The sequence below is a fragment of the Mytilus galloprovincialis genome, chromosome 10 (assembly GCF_965363235.1).
Source record: "Mytilus galloprovincialis chromosome 10, xbMytGall1.hap1.1, whole genome shotgun sequence".
Taxonomy (NCBI): domain Eukaryota; kingdom Metazoa; phylum Mollusca; class Bivalvia; order Mytilida; family Mytilidae; genus Mytilus; species Mytilus galloprovincialis.
The window spans coordinates 51174795-51194852 of NC_134847.1; the positions used below are offsets into that span (position 1 = coordinate 51174795).

The window sequence follows — 20058 nt, forward strand, 5'->3', positions numbered from 1 at the left end:
CAAATTAAACCAAACAAAATCATCATTAGGGTATCTAGTAAGTTTTAAAAATGTGTCTGGTAACGGTCAACCAACCAAGATTTATACCCGCGATCCCCCTTAAATGGCTTGCAATCTAATGCAAAAAATCCCAAGGCTGTATTATGTATATTTATATACGAGGTAAAATCCAAGGTCGAAATCTGGAACGTCAGGGATCTCAAATCAAATCACCCTAACTTAATTAAATTTGGTTAGTGAGTTTTATCACCATACATGTATTCTTAAAAAGAGGAGAGGAAACTCTAATTAGCATATTCTTAAATTTTAGCAAATAACAATTATGTGTAAATATGCTGTCCTTACATGCATGCCTTATCTAATAAAATATGGTGTTTTAGGATATTTTTATGATGGTATAATACTAAGCCTTTAACAAGAGGGATTGTGCTTGATATTCATTCGATGAAGATATAATCTTTCAATTAGTTAAATTGAGGTCTGTACTATAGTTACTGTTTGGACAGAATTTAAAATAATCCTAAATTCAAATTTAAAAATGACCTTTACCCTTCAACTTGAGCATATATATTTTTTGAACAATGATCTAATACCAAAAGACCCTAGATAGATATCTGTTATGGTTTACCAATAATTTTAATGCAGAAGGGGAAATAACTCTCATTTGAAGTTTCTGGACTGGGTCGCTTTGATCAGAATTGTTTACACTTAATGACTCCAACCAATTTCCAAATGTTATTACGATATTTGACATTAAGACTTTATGATCTTTCATTTGCTATGCAAAAACAAGATCTGAAAGGTTTAATGTTTTGCATTTGATGATCCCATCTTGCTCATTTTTTAGGAGAGGAATTTCATATTTGAATTGTATACACAATGACAAAATACAAGTTTGAATATTTTGCACTTAATATCCTAACCATTTCCACTGGAAAAAAAGGAGTTTAAAATTTTCATTTATGAATATAAGCTCATTACGACATTAATTTGATATATCAAAGTACCAAAAATGATGCAATATCAATTATATACATAGAACTTATGAAACTTACAAAGTCGATGCAAAACATAAAAATTTCAAATTGATTTTTCGGGGTATTTTTCATAGAATGATTTGGCATTTGGTCAAACTTATATCCATGTAAAACTTTTCAATTTCTAAAAAGTTTAGGTGGTAAACTGTTGATGATTTAGAAAAACATGCCTCCACTCGCAAAATTTCAAACTGCACTATCTCATTAAAAACAACAATAGATTTCTCAAATCTGTTAATAGAAAAATGATCATGATGATCTACTGTGAAAGGACAACATTTTAGGGGAAATAATTTTAAGGTTCATCAAGGTCACAATGATTAAAATACATGATGCAATATCAAACTTGAGAACTGGAAGTTATAGAGACATTGGACAACCACGGTTTAAATCATGACTACTTGAGCTTTCACATGTCACAAGGTCAAGGTTATAGTACACTTTGAAGATTAGGGTAAATTTGATCCTGAGTTGACGTTGACCTCAAATTGCAGGTATTAGTATACTGATTAATTTTGCAATTGATAGTAGGTTCATATCTGTTACCTTTTCAAAGAAATACTAAAAAATATACTTTTTAGAATGATCTTGTTGTAACTTTTGAACGGAGAGTTTTGGGCTTAATGTGTTAAATGTTGAGGTTCTTAGGGAGGAATGGATCTTTGACAGACTGTGTGTATTTTTATCATTTTTTAATAAACAAGCTTGAAATAGCAGCGTCATTTTTTTTTGCTAAAGACCTTTGACTTTGAGTGCTTATTGAAGATCGCATGAATGTAAGATTTTGGTGGAGGTGCCTAGTCTCTACAACTTCCAGTTCTAGAAATCCAAATGTTTCTGTTTTAAGGAAAATAACTCATTATAAGGATTGATAACAAACTAAGTGTATGTATTTATAAATATTGCCATCAGTTCTTGTAAATGTTGCTGATTTCAAATCGATTCCATCTCTATTACTTTTTAAGAAAAATCCAAATAAAAAAAATTGCTTCAAGTGGATATAACTCTCAAAAGTGATGGTGAAATCTTTTGCATCCTCGTGAACTTATATGGTTGTACATCATGATAATATGTAACTATTGTCTTAAGAAGGTCATGATAATATTAAAAACAAAAAGATGGGGCCATGTTGAATATATAGGAGATTCCATCCACAGAGGATGATGAAACCCTTAACAGGGTCACCTGGGAATAGTTGGTCCAAAATAAAAGTTCGTTTGATTTCAACAAAAATTGACTATGAGGGGTTCTCCAATATATATTGAATCAAACCATGTATTTTGATTTTTGGACCCCCTTTATCAATTGGTCCACATTTTTTGTCGAAAAAAAATAGAATTCTTGGGGTTCTTTGATATACTGAAGCTAACCATGTATTTTGATTTTTGGACTCCATTATTAAATTAGTTCACACTGAGGTCTGAATGGTAAAAGATTAAAGGTTATTTGATTTCATCAAAAATTGAATTCTTAGGATTCTTTGATATACTGAATGTAACCATTTTTTTTTATTGGACCATAAGAGGTAAAAATAAAAAAAGTTCTAAGACCACATTTATTCTGTGTCAGAGACCGATTCTGCGTCAGATATTTAATCACAAACCAAATTCAGGGCTGTATTAGGGCTTCTCATGTGACACTAACAAATTGAATGTCAATAGCCACTCAACATCGATAAACGTATTCATGTATTTTAATTATGAATTGGTATTCAGTTTTGCTACAAAAAAGGTGGGGGTAACAGCTATATGACCTCTTTAATTAGTTAAACCTAATTTTTCAGAGGAATTTTATCATTTCATATATACAGTTGGTGTGATTGATCGGCAAAGTATGCATAATACATATTTTAATTTTTCATTATGAATTATCAAGATCTTTTAACCGAATTTGGCATAATAAATTGTCTACCAACAAAAAAAAATGGCAAAGTTGTCTATTAACTTCTCACAAATGTATTTCTCATATAACAGGCTATTATTTGAACTTGGAATTATTTTTAATTATGGAATTTGCTTGATTTCTTGTTTTTGAATTTTTTTATAAATTCAACGTTTATTCTGTACTGAAATGTTCTGTGCTGCGCACAACACTTTCTATTACAAAGAAAATAGTATATTTTCAATAGAATGTACTGTGCCGCGCACAACACTATCTAACCAAAATACATTGTATGGAAAGTGTTATTAACTGCTCAAAAGATCATAATACCAAATAAACATGGAATTTATTAAAAAAATTTAAACACAAGAAATTATGCAAATTCCATAATTCAAAATAATTCAAAGTTCAAATAATAGCCTGTTAATTATGTTGATTATATCATTGTCTTACAATTTCAATGATTTTTAGCGAGTTCCAAAAATAATAAAACAACCATGTTCCACTTTCAATTCACAAAACGAAATCTATCGAACAAAAATTTATACAGTCCTCAGTTATCTTAAAGTAATCCCTACAATCTTACTTTCTTTTTTGGTGTCTTCAATTATGTCTCAAATTTGAAACAAAATATCAAGTTAGTAAATAGCTGTAAAAATGACCAAAAAATAAGTAAATACTGAATTGTTTAATAAAACCTAATTTCACCTATTTACTGTAACATGTGTTTCCCAAACTGTGTCTGACCGACCAAATGTATGTCAGACAGAAAATTTATTCTTTTGAGTGGAACATAAAGAGTTCTTTTTCAGTAAGACAAACCCTCAAACAGTTGGCAATTACAGACTGATATAGATTTATATATATAACTCCTCTAAACATAAGCCCAACAATGTTATCCTATAAAGGAGTATGTTCGATAAGATGGCCCCCTTTTATAGCATAAATTTCAAATTCGGATTTATCGACCAATATCACGATAAATTATAGCTAACACATTGACTAGCTAGGATAAAAACCATTTTGTTGAAAATTTTACAATTCTGCGTTTAATGAATGGCTGTTATTTATTTTGAATTTATTTATAATGAATTTATTTATAATATATTTCAATAAATTCAAAATAAATTATTGCCATTCATTATAAATAAATTTCTATCAAAAATAAGGCTCAAAGATATATATTAATACGAATAACAACGTACACAGATTTTTGCGTATGAATACACAATGTTAGAGTGGGCGTGTCGCCATAAAAATTGATAACATTGAAAATAAAGCTAATTATTTTAACCAATCAGAAGACAGTAAATTCACCAAATTTATTTATTTCATTATGACGTCACAAGATGTACTCATATTGATTTTCACGAAAAAATCAATGAAAATGGGTAAATTTCCATAGATTGTTGGACAGGAAACATAGAGCGCATACGTCAACAACAAAGATCTTTTAAAATAATGTTTGTGAAGACATTTCACATGTCTTATTTGAATCTTAAGCTTGTCGACGCCTGCGCTGTATGTTTCTTGGTCCTTTATTTGGTTGGAATCTAGCAGATTTTGTCAAATTTCACCAAAATCCCTTATCTTGACCTTTTTGGATGTAAAATTCAACGTTTTAGAATTATGAACTTTATAATTGGGGCCAAATATGGCCCTTACCAACTTACTCCTTTGCTTTCACAATTTTTATACGACCGCAAAAATTGAATTTTTTTTGTTGTATATTGGTATCACTTCGTCGTCATTGTCTGAAGACTTCGGTTTTTGCACTCTAGTAAAAGTAAATAGAAATATATGAAATTTAAACACAAGGTTTATTACCATAAAAGAAAGGTTGGGATTGATTTTGGGTGTTTTGGTCCCAACAGTTTAGGAATTAGGGACCAAAAAGGACCCAAATAAGCATTTTTCTTGGTTTTCGCACAATTACTTTAGTATAAGGTAATAGAAATCTATGAAATTTTAACACAAGGCTTATGCCCACAAAAGGAAGGTTTGGAATGATTTTGGGAGTTTTGGTCCCAACGAATTAGGGGTCAGAATTAAACTTGTTTGATTTCATCAAAAAAATAATTATTGGGGTTCTTTGATATGCCAAATCTCACTGTGTATTCACATTCTTAATTTTTGGTCCTGTTTTCAAATTAGTCTACATTAAGGTCCAAAGGTTCCAAAATTAAACTAGCTGGTTTTCAACAAAAATTGAATTCTTAGGGTTCTTTGATATGCTGAATCTAAACATGTACTTAGATTTTTGATTATGGTCTAAGTTTTCAAGTTGGTCCAAATCAGGGTCCAAAATTATTATATTAAGTATTGTGCATTAGCAAAAAATTTTCAATTGCACAGTATTGTGCAATAGCAAGAAATTTTCAATTGCACAGAATTGTGCAATAGCAAGAAATCTTCAATTTCACAATATTTCGCAATATCAAGAAATTTTCAATTGCATAGTTTTGCGAAATAGCAAGAAATATTCAATTGCACATTATTGTCCCGTTTTCCAATTGGTCTACATTAAGGCCCAAAGGGTCAAAACTAAACTTTCTTTGTATTCAACATGAATATATGGGGTTCTTCAATATGCTGAATCTAACCATGTCTTCAATATTTGGGCCTGGTTACCAAACTGGTCTACATTGAGGTCTAAAGGGTCTAAAATTGAACATAATTTGATTTCATTAAAAATTTGGGTTCTATGATATGCTGAATCGAACCATGTATTTAGATTTAGGATATTGGACCATAATAGTAAATGTCTTTTATTATGTCTGATTTAAAAATTTTAAGTTTTTAATTAAGTTTAAGTTCTTAGACCACATTCATTCTGTGTCAGAAACCTATGTCGTGTCAACTATTTAATCACAATCCAAATTCAGAGCTGTATCAAGCTTAAATGTTGTGTCCATATTTGTCCCAACTGTTCAGGGTTTGTCCTCTGCGGTCGTATAAAGCTGCGCCCTGCGGAGCATCTGTTTTTTTTTACTTCTGTTGCTAGGATTTGAACTAATATATATAAACCAAATACAGTTTTAGTTCAATGAAAAGGCATTATGCCTCTTAAACATATTAATATGTCACCTCCAGGTGCATATATATTAATGAGTTAAAAAAAAGGCTGAACAGAAATTAACCCTATATTTCATAGCAGTAAAACAATTCTTTTTTATATGTTTCTATAGAATATATTTGAAACTTGACATAACATGGTTACTAAAGCTTGTACACTAGACACAAGAAGGCTAAGGGTGGAAATTTACTTTCTTAAAATATGGTATGAAATGTTGTGTAAAATTTGTCTATAAAACAGAACAGGATAAAACATATACTCTAACTCATGCCAAGTAGTTCTCTATTTGAAGCACCTAGTCTGACAGCTCTAAGAGGGGGCCCTTTCCAATCCTGCTTCAGTGATTTCCTATATAATCAACGATTATTTTTTCACTTTTAAAGGGGGGACCTTGAACTCAAATATTTAACTTTCTTTGGCTTGAACACAAATTAATGTCAATGACTAGAACTTTCTGAATTTTGTATGATCCAGTGCTAATATGCAAAGAGTTAATGTTTTCTCACAAAACTCTTGCACTTCCTATTATTATGAATACCATGTGATATTGTTGAAAGACCTTTAATCTTTCAATTAATTGTTCCTACAACCCTTGTCATTTGTTTTTTACAATTACAGATCACAACTCTGATGATGATTTCCAACCCAACCAGACCTATGAGGAACGCCTTGAATCAGCAATTGCAGATATTGGTTTACTCAGAAATTACTCAAGACCAGCAAAGAGGTCAAGGACAGCAAAACAGAAACCAGGTCCAAAAGCAAAAGTAGTCCGGTTAAGATTTTATCTGCTTCCAGATGGCAGTGACCTTCCCAAGTTCACAAAACCAGACCCACTTATTGAGAGGCATCAAAATTTAGGATATGGTATGTAAAGCATCAACTAAATATTTAAAAAAAAATCTATACATCATAATACCAGAGTAATTGATATTGTCTGAGCTACATTTTTTTATGCCCCTGTCGTAGTGGAGGGGGCATTATCGTTTAAGTTTCACCCTTGTCAGTCTTTACATACATCTGTTTGTCCAAACCTGGTTAAGTTCTTTCAACCAAATGTTATGAAACTTATACACAATGCTTATTACCACAGAACACAGGTTGGGTTTGATTTTTGATGGGGTCACTTATACCATTTTATAGTTATGCCCTTTACATATTGACAAATTGATTTTTTTCATTTCCATTCTCAGCTAATTAATTAAGTTTGTCTTAACCAAATGATATGAAATTTATACACAATGTCTTTACCACACAACATGGATTAAGTTTGAATTTTGTTGGTGTCACTTTTACGGTTAAAGAGTTATGCCCCTTTACCAAAAGGAAAAAGTGCTGAGTTTTCCGTTCCTGTTTTCTTACATGTACTTATTTTGCTTCTACTAAATCTACTAAATGTTATGAAACTTTTACACAATAAAATTTAGAATGAAAATGGGGAATGTGTCAAAGAGACAAAACCCAACTAAAGAGAAGAAAACAGCCAAAGGTCACAATGGGAGAAAACCACACACTGGAGATGTGCTTCAGCTGGCCCTAAAATGTACACCAGTTCAATGATAACAGACATAGTACCAAACTCCAAAATATATAAAAGAATCTATCAATAAGATAATGTCCATCACCACAAAACACCCGTCAAGTATGAATTTTGGTTGTCATTTCACCATTCTAGGGTTATGCCCCTTTTTATTGTTTGTTTCCATTGTCTTACTTTATTAAGTCTGTAATTAAACGTTATGAAATGTGTATATAATGCTCATTACCACAAAAGTCAGGTTTAATTTTTGTAGCATCACTTAAGGTATTTACTATAGATCAGGCATCATCGTGTGTCCTTAGGGACACATTGCCTCTTTAATTTTTTATCAATATTGTTCAGAATGTCCCTTGAATAATTCATGTAATTATCGATGAATTGTTAACATATAAAAAATGACTTCATGAGAGATATGATATTTTGCTGGTACAAAAAGTCTTGTATAATATATTAACCTTATATTATTATGGATTATCTTTAGACATCTAAAAAAATAAGATTTTTCTTGCTTGAGCTGGTACCCTAAAAGTGAGAATAACAATGATAAACTGTTAATGACTAAACTAAACAGGCAAACTTTTACCTTCTTTACGACTGATCTGCAAAAAGATGTGTTCTTTCTATGTGACGTCATCAGGCATGGTTGCCTTTTTTCGCGCCATCACAATAAGAAATTCAGAAACAATCAAGAAAATTCGACGTCATAATCGGATTTTAACCAATGAAGAACTGATATCAAACGAACTACACGTTGATTAATTTTTTTTATACAATGGGTTCAGAAAGGGATAAATTGACGAAGAATTAGAGAAATCTATTTATATCTATATTTATGTTAACATCGCTTATATGGTCATCAGATGACTTTAGAGGTCAACTGAGTAATTATTTGATGGCATCTAGAATAAAATACACGAAACAAAGCTACATATTTTCATGGCTATGTCCTGTTAACTGTTTTGAATAAATGTTTAACATTATTATAGATCCAATTTGAGAATTTGATAATAATCGGTGAACATGAATTTGACAGCTAGTACGTGCCCCTTTAAATGAAATTAATTTATAATGCAAAGGTTTTTTTTATATAGGTTTTTTAGATTTTTTGTACTTGTGAGTTTGTATAAGGGCAATGTTTAAATCATGTATGTGTAGCATGAAGGAACATCTTTTTTTTTCTGATTCAAATTCTATTATGAAAATTTGAAATTTTTATTGCATTAGGGGTATAGTTAACAAATTCTTATTTAAACAAAAAATCAATTTTTAAATCTTCTGTGGGTTTTTAAGGACACCTTCCTAATGGATTTTTAAATGGAGATGCTCAAGGTTTAAATACTGAGGTTAAAGGTTAAATTTTTTGATTTTCGTGGAAATTAATATATACAGTGATTTAATGTGAATGGTTCATGGTAAACCTTGATTTAATTTGTAAGCAATTGTTCTTTAAATTGGTATTATATTAGTTCAGGTCTAGGGTTAAATTATTGTTAAATAGTGTGTTTTTTTTTCATAGGATTTCCAGTGATGTATTACAGCAATTTCAAGGGTAAAAACCATCCTGTGGCACTCCACCTAAGTGAAGATGAATTAAAAGAAATGTTGCAAAGCCTTTTCCCAAAGCTTATGAACAAGACATTCAACCTTTACACCCAGAATCAAAGAAGAAAGTTGACTGAGGCACCATTTCATCCTCAACACTTCAAGGACCTGAAGTACCAAGGAGTTGTCATAATAAAAATCCAAGTATGTACTTTATTTTAGATTCATTTTTTTATAACTTTTTACTGAGGGAGCTTACTATTTGAGTTTTATGGGGGGAAACATGACATAAGTCTTGAGTAAAAGAAAAGGCAGGATGACAAGTCATAATAAAATAAAATCAAGGGAAAGCCACCATCTAAAAATGGATAATTAATGAAAGGAAATGAAAAATCATCTCGTTTATCATAAATTTTAGTATTAAGATTTCCGTTAGTGATATAGATATCAAGACCGAGGAAAGGGCAGTGGTCATTGTTAGTATTAGCATTTAATTGAAAAAAGTAATAGTTTCTGGTTATAAATTATGGCACATGTTATGCCCTCACTGTAGGGGTGGGGCTAATCATGCATCTGCTTGTATGTCGGTTTTACCATCTTTTCATCCTCCTTCCAAAGATTTCCATCACAATCTTTTGAAAAATGCAAAATGCAATAACTTTTTATTTTTTCTGAATGAAATGACTTAATATTTGGCTAGAAAATTTATACACTTATTTACTTATTTATGCTTATTAGCCAATCTCATCAAAATTATTGGCCAGTGAAGGAGTAAAGTCGATAAGGGTCATATTTGGCCTGAATTATAAGGGTCATATTTGCTACAAGATAAGAAATGTTTTAAGTTGACTTAAAGACATGACAAAGTTGTATAGAACAATTTCTGTCATAGTTTTATTCTAAAACGTTGATTTCTACATCCAAGTTAGGTTAAAAAAAAAGAGGGGCCATTTTACTCCTTTCAAAGTTGATCTTTTGAGTCCTGATTATAAGAAACACTCCAGCTGCAACTGAATTACTGCAATGTTTGACTTTTGAACAACTTTTAGCAGGATTTATATAATTATGGTAAAAAGTTGTTATTAATTTGTCATAGTAGGAAAATAATTAGAATAGAATCAAACTAATAGTGAGAAATATATTACCACTTAAATATTACTAGTTATGGTAGTGTATATAATGTTTCAATTTCACACAAAATCACACAATCTTAATTTTTTCTTTCTTTTTCAGGATGCTACAGGAAATTTAGTGGTAAGTTACTATTTATATTATACTTATTACAACCCCTCATCACTATTTTATAATGTCTGTTGGTCTGTCTTTCAGTAATCACTTGCCATCACTTGGTGTCTGTTGTTGTCGTAAACTATTTAAAAAATCTTCACCTCTGAAACTACTGGACCAAATACCATCAAACTTTAAATAAATGTTCCTTAAGATATCAAGGTTATAAATTGTTTCCAAACTTTTTATCCATTGACAAACATGGCAGCCATTGCTCAAAATAGAACATAAGGGGTAAAAAGCAGTTTTTGGTTACATATAAAAAATTAAAGCTTTTAGCGCAAGTCTGACGTAGGATAAAATTATCAATAGGTTAATTTCTATCAACTCTGAAATTTAAAAAAAAACCACCAAAATACCCAATGTTGGGTTGCTGCCACTAAACTGGTTAATTTTGCAAATTTTGTTGCAGTTTTGGTATTATCTTGAATATTATATAAGGTAAAGATAAACTATATAAACAGCAGAAATGTTCAGCAAAGTAAGATCTACAAAAAAAAAAGTTATATGACCTAAATGTCAATTGATCCCTTAAGGGGTTATTGCCATTTAAGGACAATTTTACACAAGTTGTTTATGTTTTTTTAATTTTAAAATCTTGTCAAATGAATCTAGTATAAAGGAGTAGGTGCAGTAAGACCCATTTTTGGCCCCAAAATTTAGCAGTTTTACAAAATTGTTAAAACGTAAAGTTTAATTTAATTATTGGAAAGAAATATGCTTCTGTTACTTAAATTGGGCTGTTTTTAACAATAGAATGCACATATATCAGGTACTAGTATCATTAAGACATGCTAATTAACTGAAATCTTCACAATTTTAGCATTTTAGTTAAATTTTAGAAACTGATTCCGTCTCAAATAAAAGTGGCTGCATTTGCGTTCAATCTTTATATTGAAATAAAAGTTGTATTTGATGATTATACAACCATATATGAAGGTTGAGGATGAAGACGGCTGCAGCCATTTTCATTTTTGTCAAAAAAACATCTGTAAAGTGACATTTTTTGGCATGATTGACAGATTTTTCATATTTAAGCTTGAATAGGAGCATTTTGAATGAGTAAATCAGTAAAATCTTTCACCTAGACTAAATGAATCAACTGAAATAGACACATAAGTGATAAAAAAATGTCAAATCTTTCATCAGATGAACCTTACCCTTACTGGACCTAATTTTGTATTTTATTTCTATATACGTCAAGAAATAATTTTTTTAGACACAATGACTTAAATGGAACATATGGGTCAAATGCATTTATTTGCTTTTGAAACATAATATGACAGATACAATGAAAATTTAAATGGCATTTTTAAGCCATTCATTAATATATAAATATTCCTTATTTTTGGTAAAATTTAAAAAATAATGAAATTTTATTTTAGAATCCTACAAACAGCTTAACAGTTCCTACTTCAACTGCAGCACTTGCAACATCGACCCAGCCTTCAACTTCCAGGCCAGTATCAGTATCTACTCCAGCCAGACCTGTACCCATATCTACTCCAGCCAGGCCAGTACCAGTATCTACTCCAGCCAGGCCAGTACCAGTATCTACTCCAGCCAGGCCAGTACCTGTATCTACTCCAGCCAGGCCAGTACCAGTATCTACTCCAGCCAGGCCAGTACCCGTATCTACTACAGCCACACCAGTACTAGCACCTTCTCCTACTACTACAGAACATGAACTTACTCAAGCTACACCTAATCATCAGACCTGGATCTCATCGGGAACTCCAGTGGTAATTTATTATTATTATTTTTTAAATTGATTGGCTTGTACAAAACGTTTCCATAATGACTACAAGAGTTCTAGTTAATTCTGATTTAAAAGGCATTGATATGATTTTTAGTTAAATATAGGAATACATTTTCTTAAATATCAATTCCATTGAAAAAATATAAAGATTTTTGTAACATATTACTACAGGTCTTGTTTAGAACCAATTTTCCAGACAAAATAGTTTATAGGTTGACACCTGATCTCTAAACAAGCTTATTTAAGGAGCAACCAAATATTTTTGTTGAATATAGTCATGAGGGTTGCAAAAGGGATACCTTTATGGCAAACAACGGTGAAAATTCTTAACAAATGACTATTTTTTACCTATAACTTCTAATTTCTTCCATAAATTTTTTTAACGAAAATTATTTTAGACCTCTTACGATTCACGATAAGGTTATTTGGACGAATCACAGCATCTTTAAACCAATTTGAATAAAACTTAAACTGAAAATTACTGTTAAAGGGCATTTCTACCCTTATAGTTATTATGGTTATATAAGTTCTGAAAATTGTTTTTTCACAAAATGTCTTTATATCAGTCTTAAGTTTTTGTTCATTCTTTCCAGGTGACCTTCAATCCAAGGCAGCACCTAGTAAATGAACAAGATATTGACTTTGCAAGTTCCCTAGCAGCAGACAGGGAAAAGGTTTGTAATACAAGATTAAAAATTTGATTTCAAATTAAGGAAATATGACATTTAATTCATCTGAGTTCCATATAGTTGTTTCTTCAATTTGACATTTCATTCTAAAACAAAATATTAGCCACAGGGTTAGGTACTAACTGAAGAAATGTATAATTTCCTTTGCTATGTATAAAAAAATATTTTAATGTATCCTGTTCAATATATCAGGTTGAATTCAAAAAGTTTTATTATTGATTTTGTAAGACACACTAGGTTGTGTTTTATTCAATTTAGTTATTTATTTTTAGTTTAAAAGTTTCATATTAAATTTAGAATAATATGTAGTTTTCTATTTGCAAAATTATCAAATAATTAAGAAAAAAAAAAATTACGTCTCATTTACAAATATGTGCTACACATGAACATAAAGTTTGTAAAAAACAGTATATAAAGGTCATTTTATTGAAGAAAGAAAACATCTTACTAAAGTTTATTAAGATTCACAATTTGTACTTTGGGACACTTGGAAAAGAAAACAGTGACATTCTTATACAGATTTATTCTGTTAAACGTTTGTAGCTAGTTTGAATGTTTTTTAGAGAATATTCTTTTATTATCTTGTTTTAGAGTCGTTTACATTGAAACTTTTCTTTACAATATTACATGCTTATAAATAATGTTTTCTGAATTACAGGAGGAGTCTAGACAGGCAGCAAGAGCTCGCAGAACATTGGAGCGTACCGAAAGGACTAGGCAAAGAGAACAAAGAAAAGAGGCAATAGAACAGGTTTGTAATTATCACATTACAATTTTTATTTTAAAGAAAAAGAAATATTACTGGTAAACAATCAAGAAAATGGATATATGTGATAAAACTTTTGAAAAACTAAGAAATTGGGAAGAAAAAATATTTTTTTTTTGGTTTGATAAACAGCTCAAACTCAGGAATCATACAAGAAATTGTTACAGCTCTTTGAAACAGCACAAATTCATAAACTATCAGCTTTAAAAACATTTCAATGTTCTTGCCGTCAACTAGTATTTGAAATAGAATATTCTCATTTGATACCTGTATTATGCTTGGTCACAGGATAAAAGAATCTGTAATTGAAGAGATATCATTTTATACAGAATATTCATTTGATTATTGTTTGTGCTGTTTTATATAGGCTGAACTTTTCATAATTTCTATACCACATACACTAGTAAAATAAAGTTGTCAATAAAGAAATGGTGACAATTTACTCTAATATATTTTTATATGCCTATTTATGGAATACTGATGTCTGTCCGTCTGTCTATACCTCAGTCTGTCTGCCACTCAGTCTTCATAATGTCGTACACTAAATCAAAAACCATTTACATATAATAGCATATTTGCCTGAAACTTAGGTGATTTGTTTACATTTATGAATATATGAGGTTCCTTTCAGGTTTTTATGTACAAATTTTGTGTTTTATTTTCCAAAACTTGTTTTTTTCTATCTTTAAATTTTTATATATTTAGATTTAATTTTTCTGAGTAAGACAATGTAATTCATAAAAAGGGGAAATTTCCCAGCTTTAAGCTTTTCATAAAACTTGGGTCACTAGTTTATACCTATAGATAATACCCTTGTAATTATTATTCATGAATTTCTGATATAAAATTGAGACTTGATTGAACTTTATCCTTTGAAAAGAGACATGCATATCATGCTTTACATAAATAAGCAGTGAAATCCATATGTTTTTGCTTAAGAAAGAAATGACACTTAGTAATATTACGAGGGTGGAGCATAATATATTCCTTTTGTTTTCAGCTACAAATAAAGGCTGTTGGAGATCTCCACATCTTATTCATAACATCTCTAGCTGAGGATCACGTCTCTCTAGTATTTGTGTTACCAGATCAGACAGTTTTAGAAAAGACTGTTTCTAAGAAAACATCTTCTGAGGTAACTATTTACTTATTGTTTACTCTGGGGATACAGTACATATATTCAGAGATGGGTCCAATTACCTTCAATATAATTGATTACATTACAATTACTTTGTCAGTTCTGTATGATTAAATAAATTTAATGAATTCCCAATTTCTAGAAGTTGTTGGTTAAATATTAGTTTTTTTCTCTAATGAATGTTATAAATTACTGTAAACATTTATTTCTCTAAAGTTATTGATAATAATGTTCATAAACACGTTTTAAAATATTGTACTTATTAAAATGAAACTAGTTTCTGAATGTATTGATGATTGGGTTGCTAATGATAAGTAATATAAAAAAGTGGTATGATTGCCAATGAGACAACTCTCTACAAGAGACCAAGTGACATAAATTACGATATAAGTATTGACCTTAGAGTCATATGAAACTTCAAATTAAAAAACAAATATGCACATGTTTTTATAACTTAATGGATAGTTTTCATTTTGAAACTGATGTACACATAAAATTTTCTGAAGAAAAATTGCTTTAAATTAATTTGTCCACATTTAGAAGATTTTTTTTTATAATTACGTGCTTCCAGGAAGCATTTTGCCGACATATTTTTTGGCATGCAAAATAAGACAAGTAACCTTAGCATGACCCTTCTTGTAAAAATTGGGTGATCGCAATAAATTTTTATCTGATTGTACGTGTTATACGTCTGCTTTATATCCATGATTCTTTGTTGATTGTTCTCTATAAGGTGACAATCGGCAAATTACGGCTTCAAGCCATAAATAATTAGCCACCATATTTTTACATCGTATCAGAAAGAGAGGATAAAAGATTGACAATTACACAATATGTTCTAGCGTAAAAATGGAAAAAAAATTGTATTAAATCCTTACTTCTAAATCTGAAATAATGAATTTATGCTTTAATGCTGTTGCTGGGTCTGTGAATTACTTATAAGTTTATTTTCTCAACTCTTCAGACTCTTCACCTGTATGTAGAGGCATGTACAGATGTTGTTTTGGCAAAGCTTGTGTATTGTGGTCAGCTACTGGTAAGAGAGGATTCAACTATAGAAAGCCTTGGTATAACAGGGAACTCCAGAATCATTGTTGAAGAGAATCTTGAGGTAGATATTCATAAATGAAATTAGATTAATTCTATGGTAGCTTGGGGCAACAGTTTTCTTATATTGGAATTTTTTTCTTATTTGAACCCAGAAAAATATATTTGGGAAACAGACTAAAATTTCTCTAAAATATTAAGAAGAGTTAGGTTGATTTTAACGTTTTATTTTCCTGACGATTGAGCATGAGTGTGCTTGAAATTTTGTTAGAGAATTATTTGATGATTTCTGAATTTAAAATACAGATATTATAATCCAATTTATTAACTATATACAAAAATGTGTACTGGAGTATGACAATTTAAGATTTTATATTATGCATAATGTGTCAACAGCCAAAATATCATAGAAATCATTTAAATCCCATATTTTTTTTTATTTTTTTTATATTTTAAATTTGGAATATGTATTTTTTTTTCAAACATTGAGAACATATAATTTATACTTCCGTAAAAACCAAATTCACTTAAATGATTGCATGGCATTTAAATTTACTGATATGTCTGCTTTATTTATGATCAAAGCACTGATATAAGTTTCTTTGGACCGTTTGTCATTCAACATCAAAACATAAAAAAAACTAGTATGTTAAGTATTTGCCTCACTAGAATTCAATGTATCCTTGCCAACATTTAGTTAAAGTCTTGTAGATGAACAGAATAATCACATGTTACATTTTATGATTGTTAAGCATGTTCATCATGTATGAAGGTATTCACTATATCAAAACCTATAAAAAGCTTGATTACAAATCGTAAGATCATTTCATGCCCAATATTCAAAATATGATGTATTGCCATGCAGAAGTATAAGATGCTGACTCAAGCAAGAAGTCAGTCTGCAGTTCATAAGATTTGGTAAAACATAATGGGCATAATTTTTTAAGTTAATTAAGAATTCAACCAATATTTCAGTTATTTTCTGTACATTTTGTATGCGACCACACTTGTGTTCGTTTAATTTGTATGGGTTCTATATCAAAAGACTTGTCACTTTGGAAATATTTTTATGTACACTATGAAGACAGATTCTGAATTTCACCTTCATTTTTTAGGAAATCCTTGATGATAGCAGCTCTGAAGAAGAACCTGAAGATTCAGAACCTATCAACCTCCTTAATGTAAATGGTAAGAAATTATTTAATAGGAGTTTTTGCCCAATTTTTTATACGACATCAAATATTGTCCAAAGACATTTGGTTTTCGCACTATGACTTTGGTATAAGTAAGAAGAAATCTATGAAATTATAACACAAGGTTTATGACTACAAAAGCAAGGTTTGGTTTGATTTTGGGGGGTTTGGTCCCAACCGTTTAGGATTTAGGGGCCAAAAAGGACCCAAATAAACATTTTTCTTGGTTTTCGCACAATAACATTAGAATAAGTAAACAGAAATCTATGAAATTTTAACATATGGTTTATGACCACAAAAGGAAGGTTGGGATGATTTCGGGAGTTTTGATCCAATTTAAATTTTTTTAGTTTTTAAGTTTAAGTTCTTAGACCACATTCATTCTTTGTCAGAAACCTATGTTGTGTCTATTTAATCACAATCAAAATTCAGAGCTGTATCAAGCTTAAATGTTGTGTCCATACTTGCCCCAACTGTTCAGGGTTTGACCTCTGCGGTCGTATAAAGCTGCACCCTGCGGAGCATATGGTTTTATGACTAATTGAAACATTGACGGCAAATTTTAAATTGTATCAGTAGGGAACATTTTAAAACAAAGATGTAGTGGTATGATTATCATGAGACTTACAAGTATTCCTGTTATAGACAAGGTGACCTAGTTGCTAGGAAAGTTATTTGTCCCAACTTAATTATTGCCATCAACAATGCAAATACATATGGCAAGCTGTTTTATTATTTGTTTTAACTTCAAGATATCTCATAAACTGATATCTTATATATTTTTGTGCTCCTCCCTAACGGAGGGTGGCATAAAGTTTTATCCTTGTCAGTACATTCATCCTTTGGTTCATTTGTGTTTAAATCCAAAAGTTTCCGTTCTTTGACTTAAGGAAGTTTGCCACACAGATTTACAATAACAAGCTTTTCAAAACATGAGTTTATATTGATAGGGGTTTATAAAGGAACCAAAAAAGCAAAAAAAATATATATGATATGTCAATGTGCTTGTAAAAAAAAATAAAAAATAACAAAGATTTTGTAAGACCTTTACAGATGGCTTATCATTACATATGTAAAAGATTTATAAAAAGAAAAATAGGGGTCAATGAGCAAAATTTTTTAATGCATTCTGATGGATAAAACAGATTCTGAAAATCGGACAAAAATACCAAACATGACCGGCGAACATCCTTAAGTCAGTCTTAATCATATGTTATGAGACTAATACACAATATTTATAACCACGAAAATCAGATAAAGTACAAATTTTAGTAGCTTAACTTTAATCATTCATTAGTTATGTCCCGGTATAACTTACTATGTAATGCATGCAGGGATCATCATCTGTATCACATAAACCATTCCCTCTTTATTTTCGTTAAGTTATCTCATGAATTATACCATAGCCATATCAAAACTTTGGTCTGTATGATGGCAAAATCATGTTGAAATTAAGGTATGATGTATGTTATAAAGTGAATTTCATACACTGAAACATTCTGCATTATTAAGGGCCTAGCAAATGAGCCAACTATAGGGGCTGGTTTTCCTGTTGTGAAGACCCATGGATTTTCTGTGCTATGTCATGTTCATGTCTTTGAGACACATGCCCCATTTCTATTTATTTTAGGTTCAAAATATATGCAAGATTAAGGTTTTGACCACGATTGAGGGTTCACTCAGCAAAGAACACAAAATCAGTACATTTTGTACTCCCACAAAGATTCAATGATCTGTTTTACATTTATACAATGTAAAAGTAACATTTTTCTAAATGATGTTTTATGTTGGGTCTAATATTTTGATTTATTCCAATTGATTGCATTTTAATTGTGACTGTAACTTTCAGATCTCACAGATTTAGAAACAAGAAGAGACAGGATTCAAGAAGGCCTTCTTCCTGCCATCAATGTCACTATTAGAAGAGAAGACATCATTGAAGATGTACTAACTACTTACAGAGAGCACCCAGACATTATTCACCACCACATCAACTGTACTTTTGTTGGGGAAGAAAATGCTCTAGACTTAGAGGGTGTGACTAGGGAAATGTTTTCCGTTTTTTTTATGGCCGTCATTATGAAGTTCTTCATCGGGAACCTTCATAAACTCCCTAGAGTTGATGCAAGAACTTTATTTAATGGGACCCTTCAGTTAATAGGTAAAATCATCAGTCATGCATATGTGTTGTGTAACTATCTTCCTCAAGGAATTTCACCGCTTCTTTACATCTTTGCTGGCAATGGCATATATACAGATGAACTCCTCTTGCAAACATTTTCATCATTTATCACTGAAACAGATAGTAACCTTGTGAACCATCTATTATCAAACACAAACTGGGAAGGCCTACACGCAGAGATTGTAAATCTCATCTCTACATATGGAGGTTTTGAGGTACCAACAAAAACTAATGTTAAACAGACTATTCTTGACTTGGCGAAAATAAATATGACTGTTATCCCATGTGTTCCTATTTCAAAGATTAAAGTGGGTATGGACTGCTACCATTTGTTATGGAACGGTGTTACTGAACATGTGATTATTAATTTAATGAATCAATACAAACCGACACATTTGAAAGTCATCAACCTAATATCCTACACAACATCAGATGACCCAACCCTATGCTCCTTAGAAGAAAAGGTCAAGACTTATTTTGAAAGATTCATCAGAAGCCTTTCCAACCAACAACTTCTCCATTTTCTTAAGTTTTGGACATCAAGTGACATTTTATGTATACCAAGGCTTTACGTTTCTTTCAATTCCACTCAAGGCTTCAACAGAAGACCTATTGCGAACACTTGTTCAGCTACTCTTCAAATAAGTCGATTTTATTTTTCTGCCGATGAACTTATAGAAGAATTCAATATGTATTTATCACATAGTTCTAGTGCAATGTTTGACTCCATATAAATTGTATTGTAGAAAAAGGTCTGTTACTATGAATGACTCTAAAAATTATTGCTTCATGTTCTTGACATTTATGTTAACCTAACAATTTTCTCAAAGCAAAATTCTCATCTGCTTTTATTTTTATAAAGATTTGAAAATTAAGAATGCATTATTGCTGTTTGTTTGAATAAAAGAAGAATAAATTTGA

At 30.6% G+C, this 20058-nt stretch overlaps 1 protein-coding gene across 1 annotated transcript; it reads left to right on the forward strand.

The window, feature by feature from the left end:
• The first annotated feature begins 6616 nt into the window (after positions 1 to 6616).
• Positions 6617 to 19871, forward strand: LOC143049518 (uncharacterized). The gene is made up of 10 exons (XM_076223125.1): positions 6617 to 6861; positions 9051 to 9280; positions 10310 to 10330; positions 11749 to 12105; positions 12716 to 12796; positions 13470 to 13562; positions 14578 to 14712; positions 15680 to 15826; positions 16878 to 16950; positions 18805 to 19871. Exons 2-10 carry the CDS (start codon positions 9062 to 9064, stop codon positions 19869 to 19871), a joined length of 2193 nt encoding a protein of 730 aa, XP_076079240.1. The 5' UTR covers positions 6617 to 6861; positions 9051 to 9061.
• The last annotated feature ends 187 nt before the right edge of the window (positions 19872 to 20058 follow it).

Excerpts from the sequence above, each read along its gene's own strand:
- LOC143049518 (XM_076223125.1), top strand. The coding sequence starts at position 9,062 with ATGTATTACAGCAATTTCAAGGGTAAAAACCATCCTGTGGCACTCCAC. Across the intron at positions 12,797-13,469 it reads TAGCAGCAGACAGGGAAAAG|GAGGAGTCTAGACAGGCAGC; the intron begins GTTTGTAATACA and ends TCTGAATTACAG. Across the intron at positions 13,563-14,577 it reads GAAAAGAGGCAATAGAACAG|CTACAAATAAAGGCTGTTGG; the intron begins GTTTGTAATTAT and ends TTTTGTTTTCAG.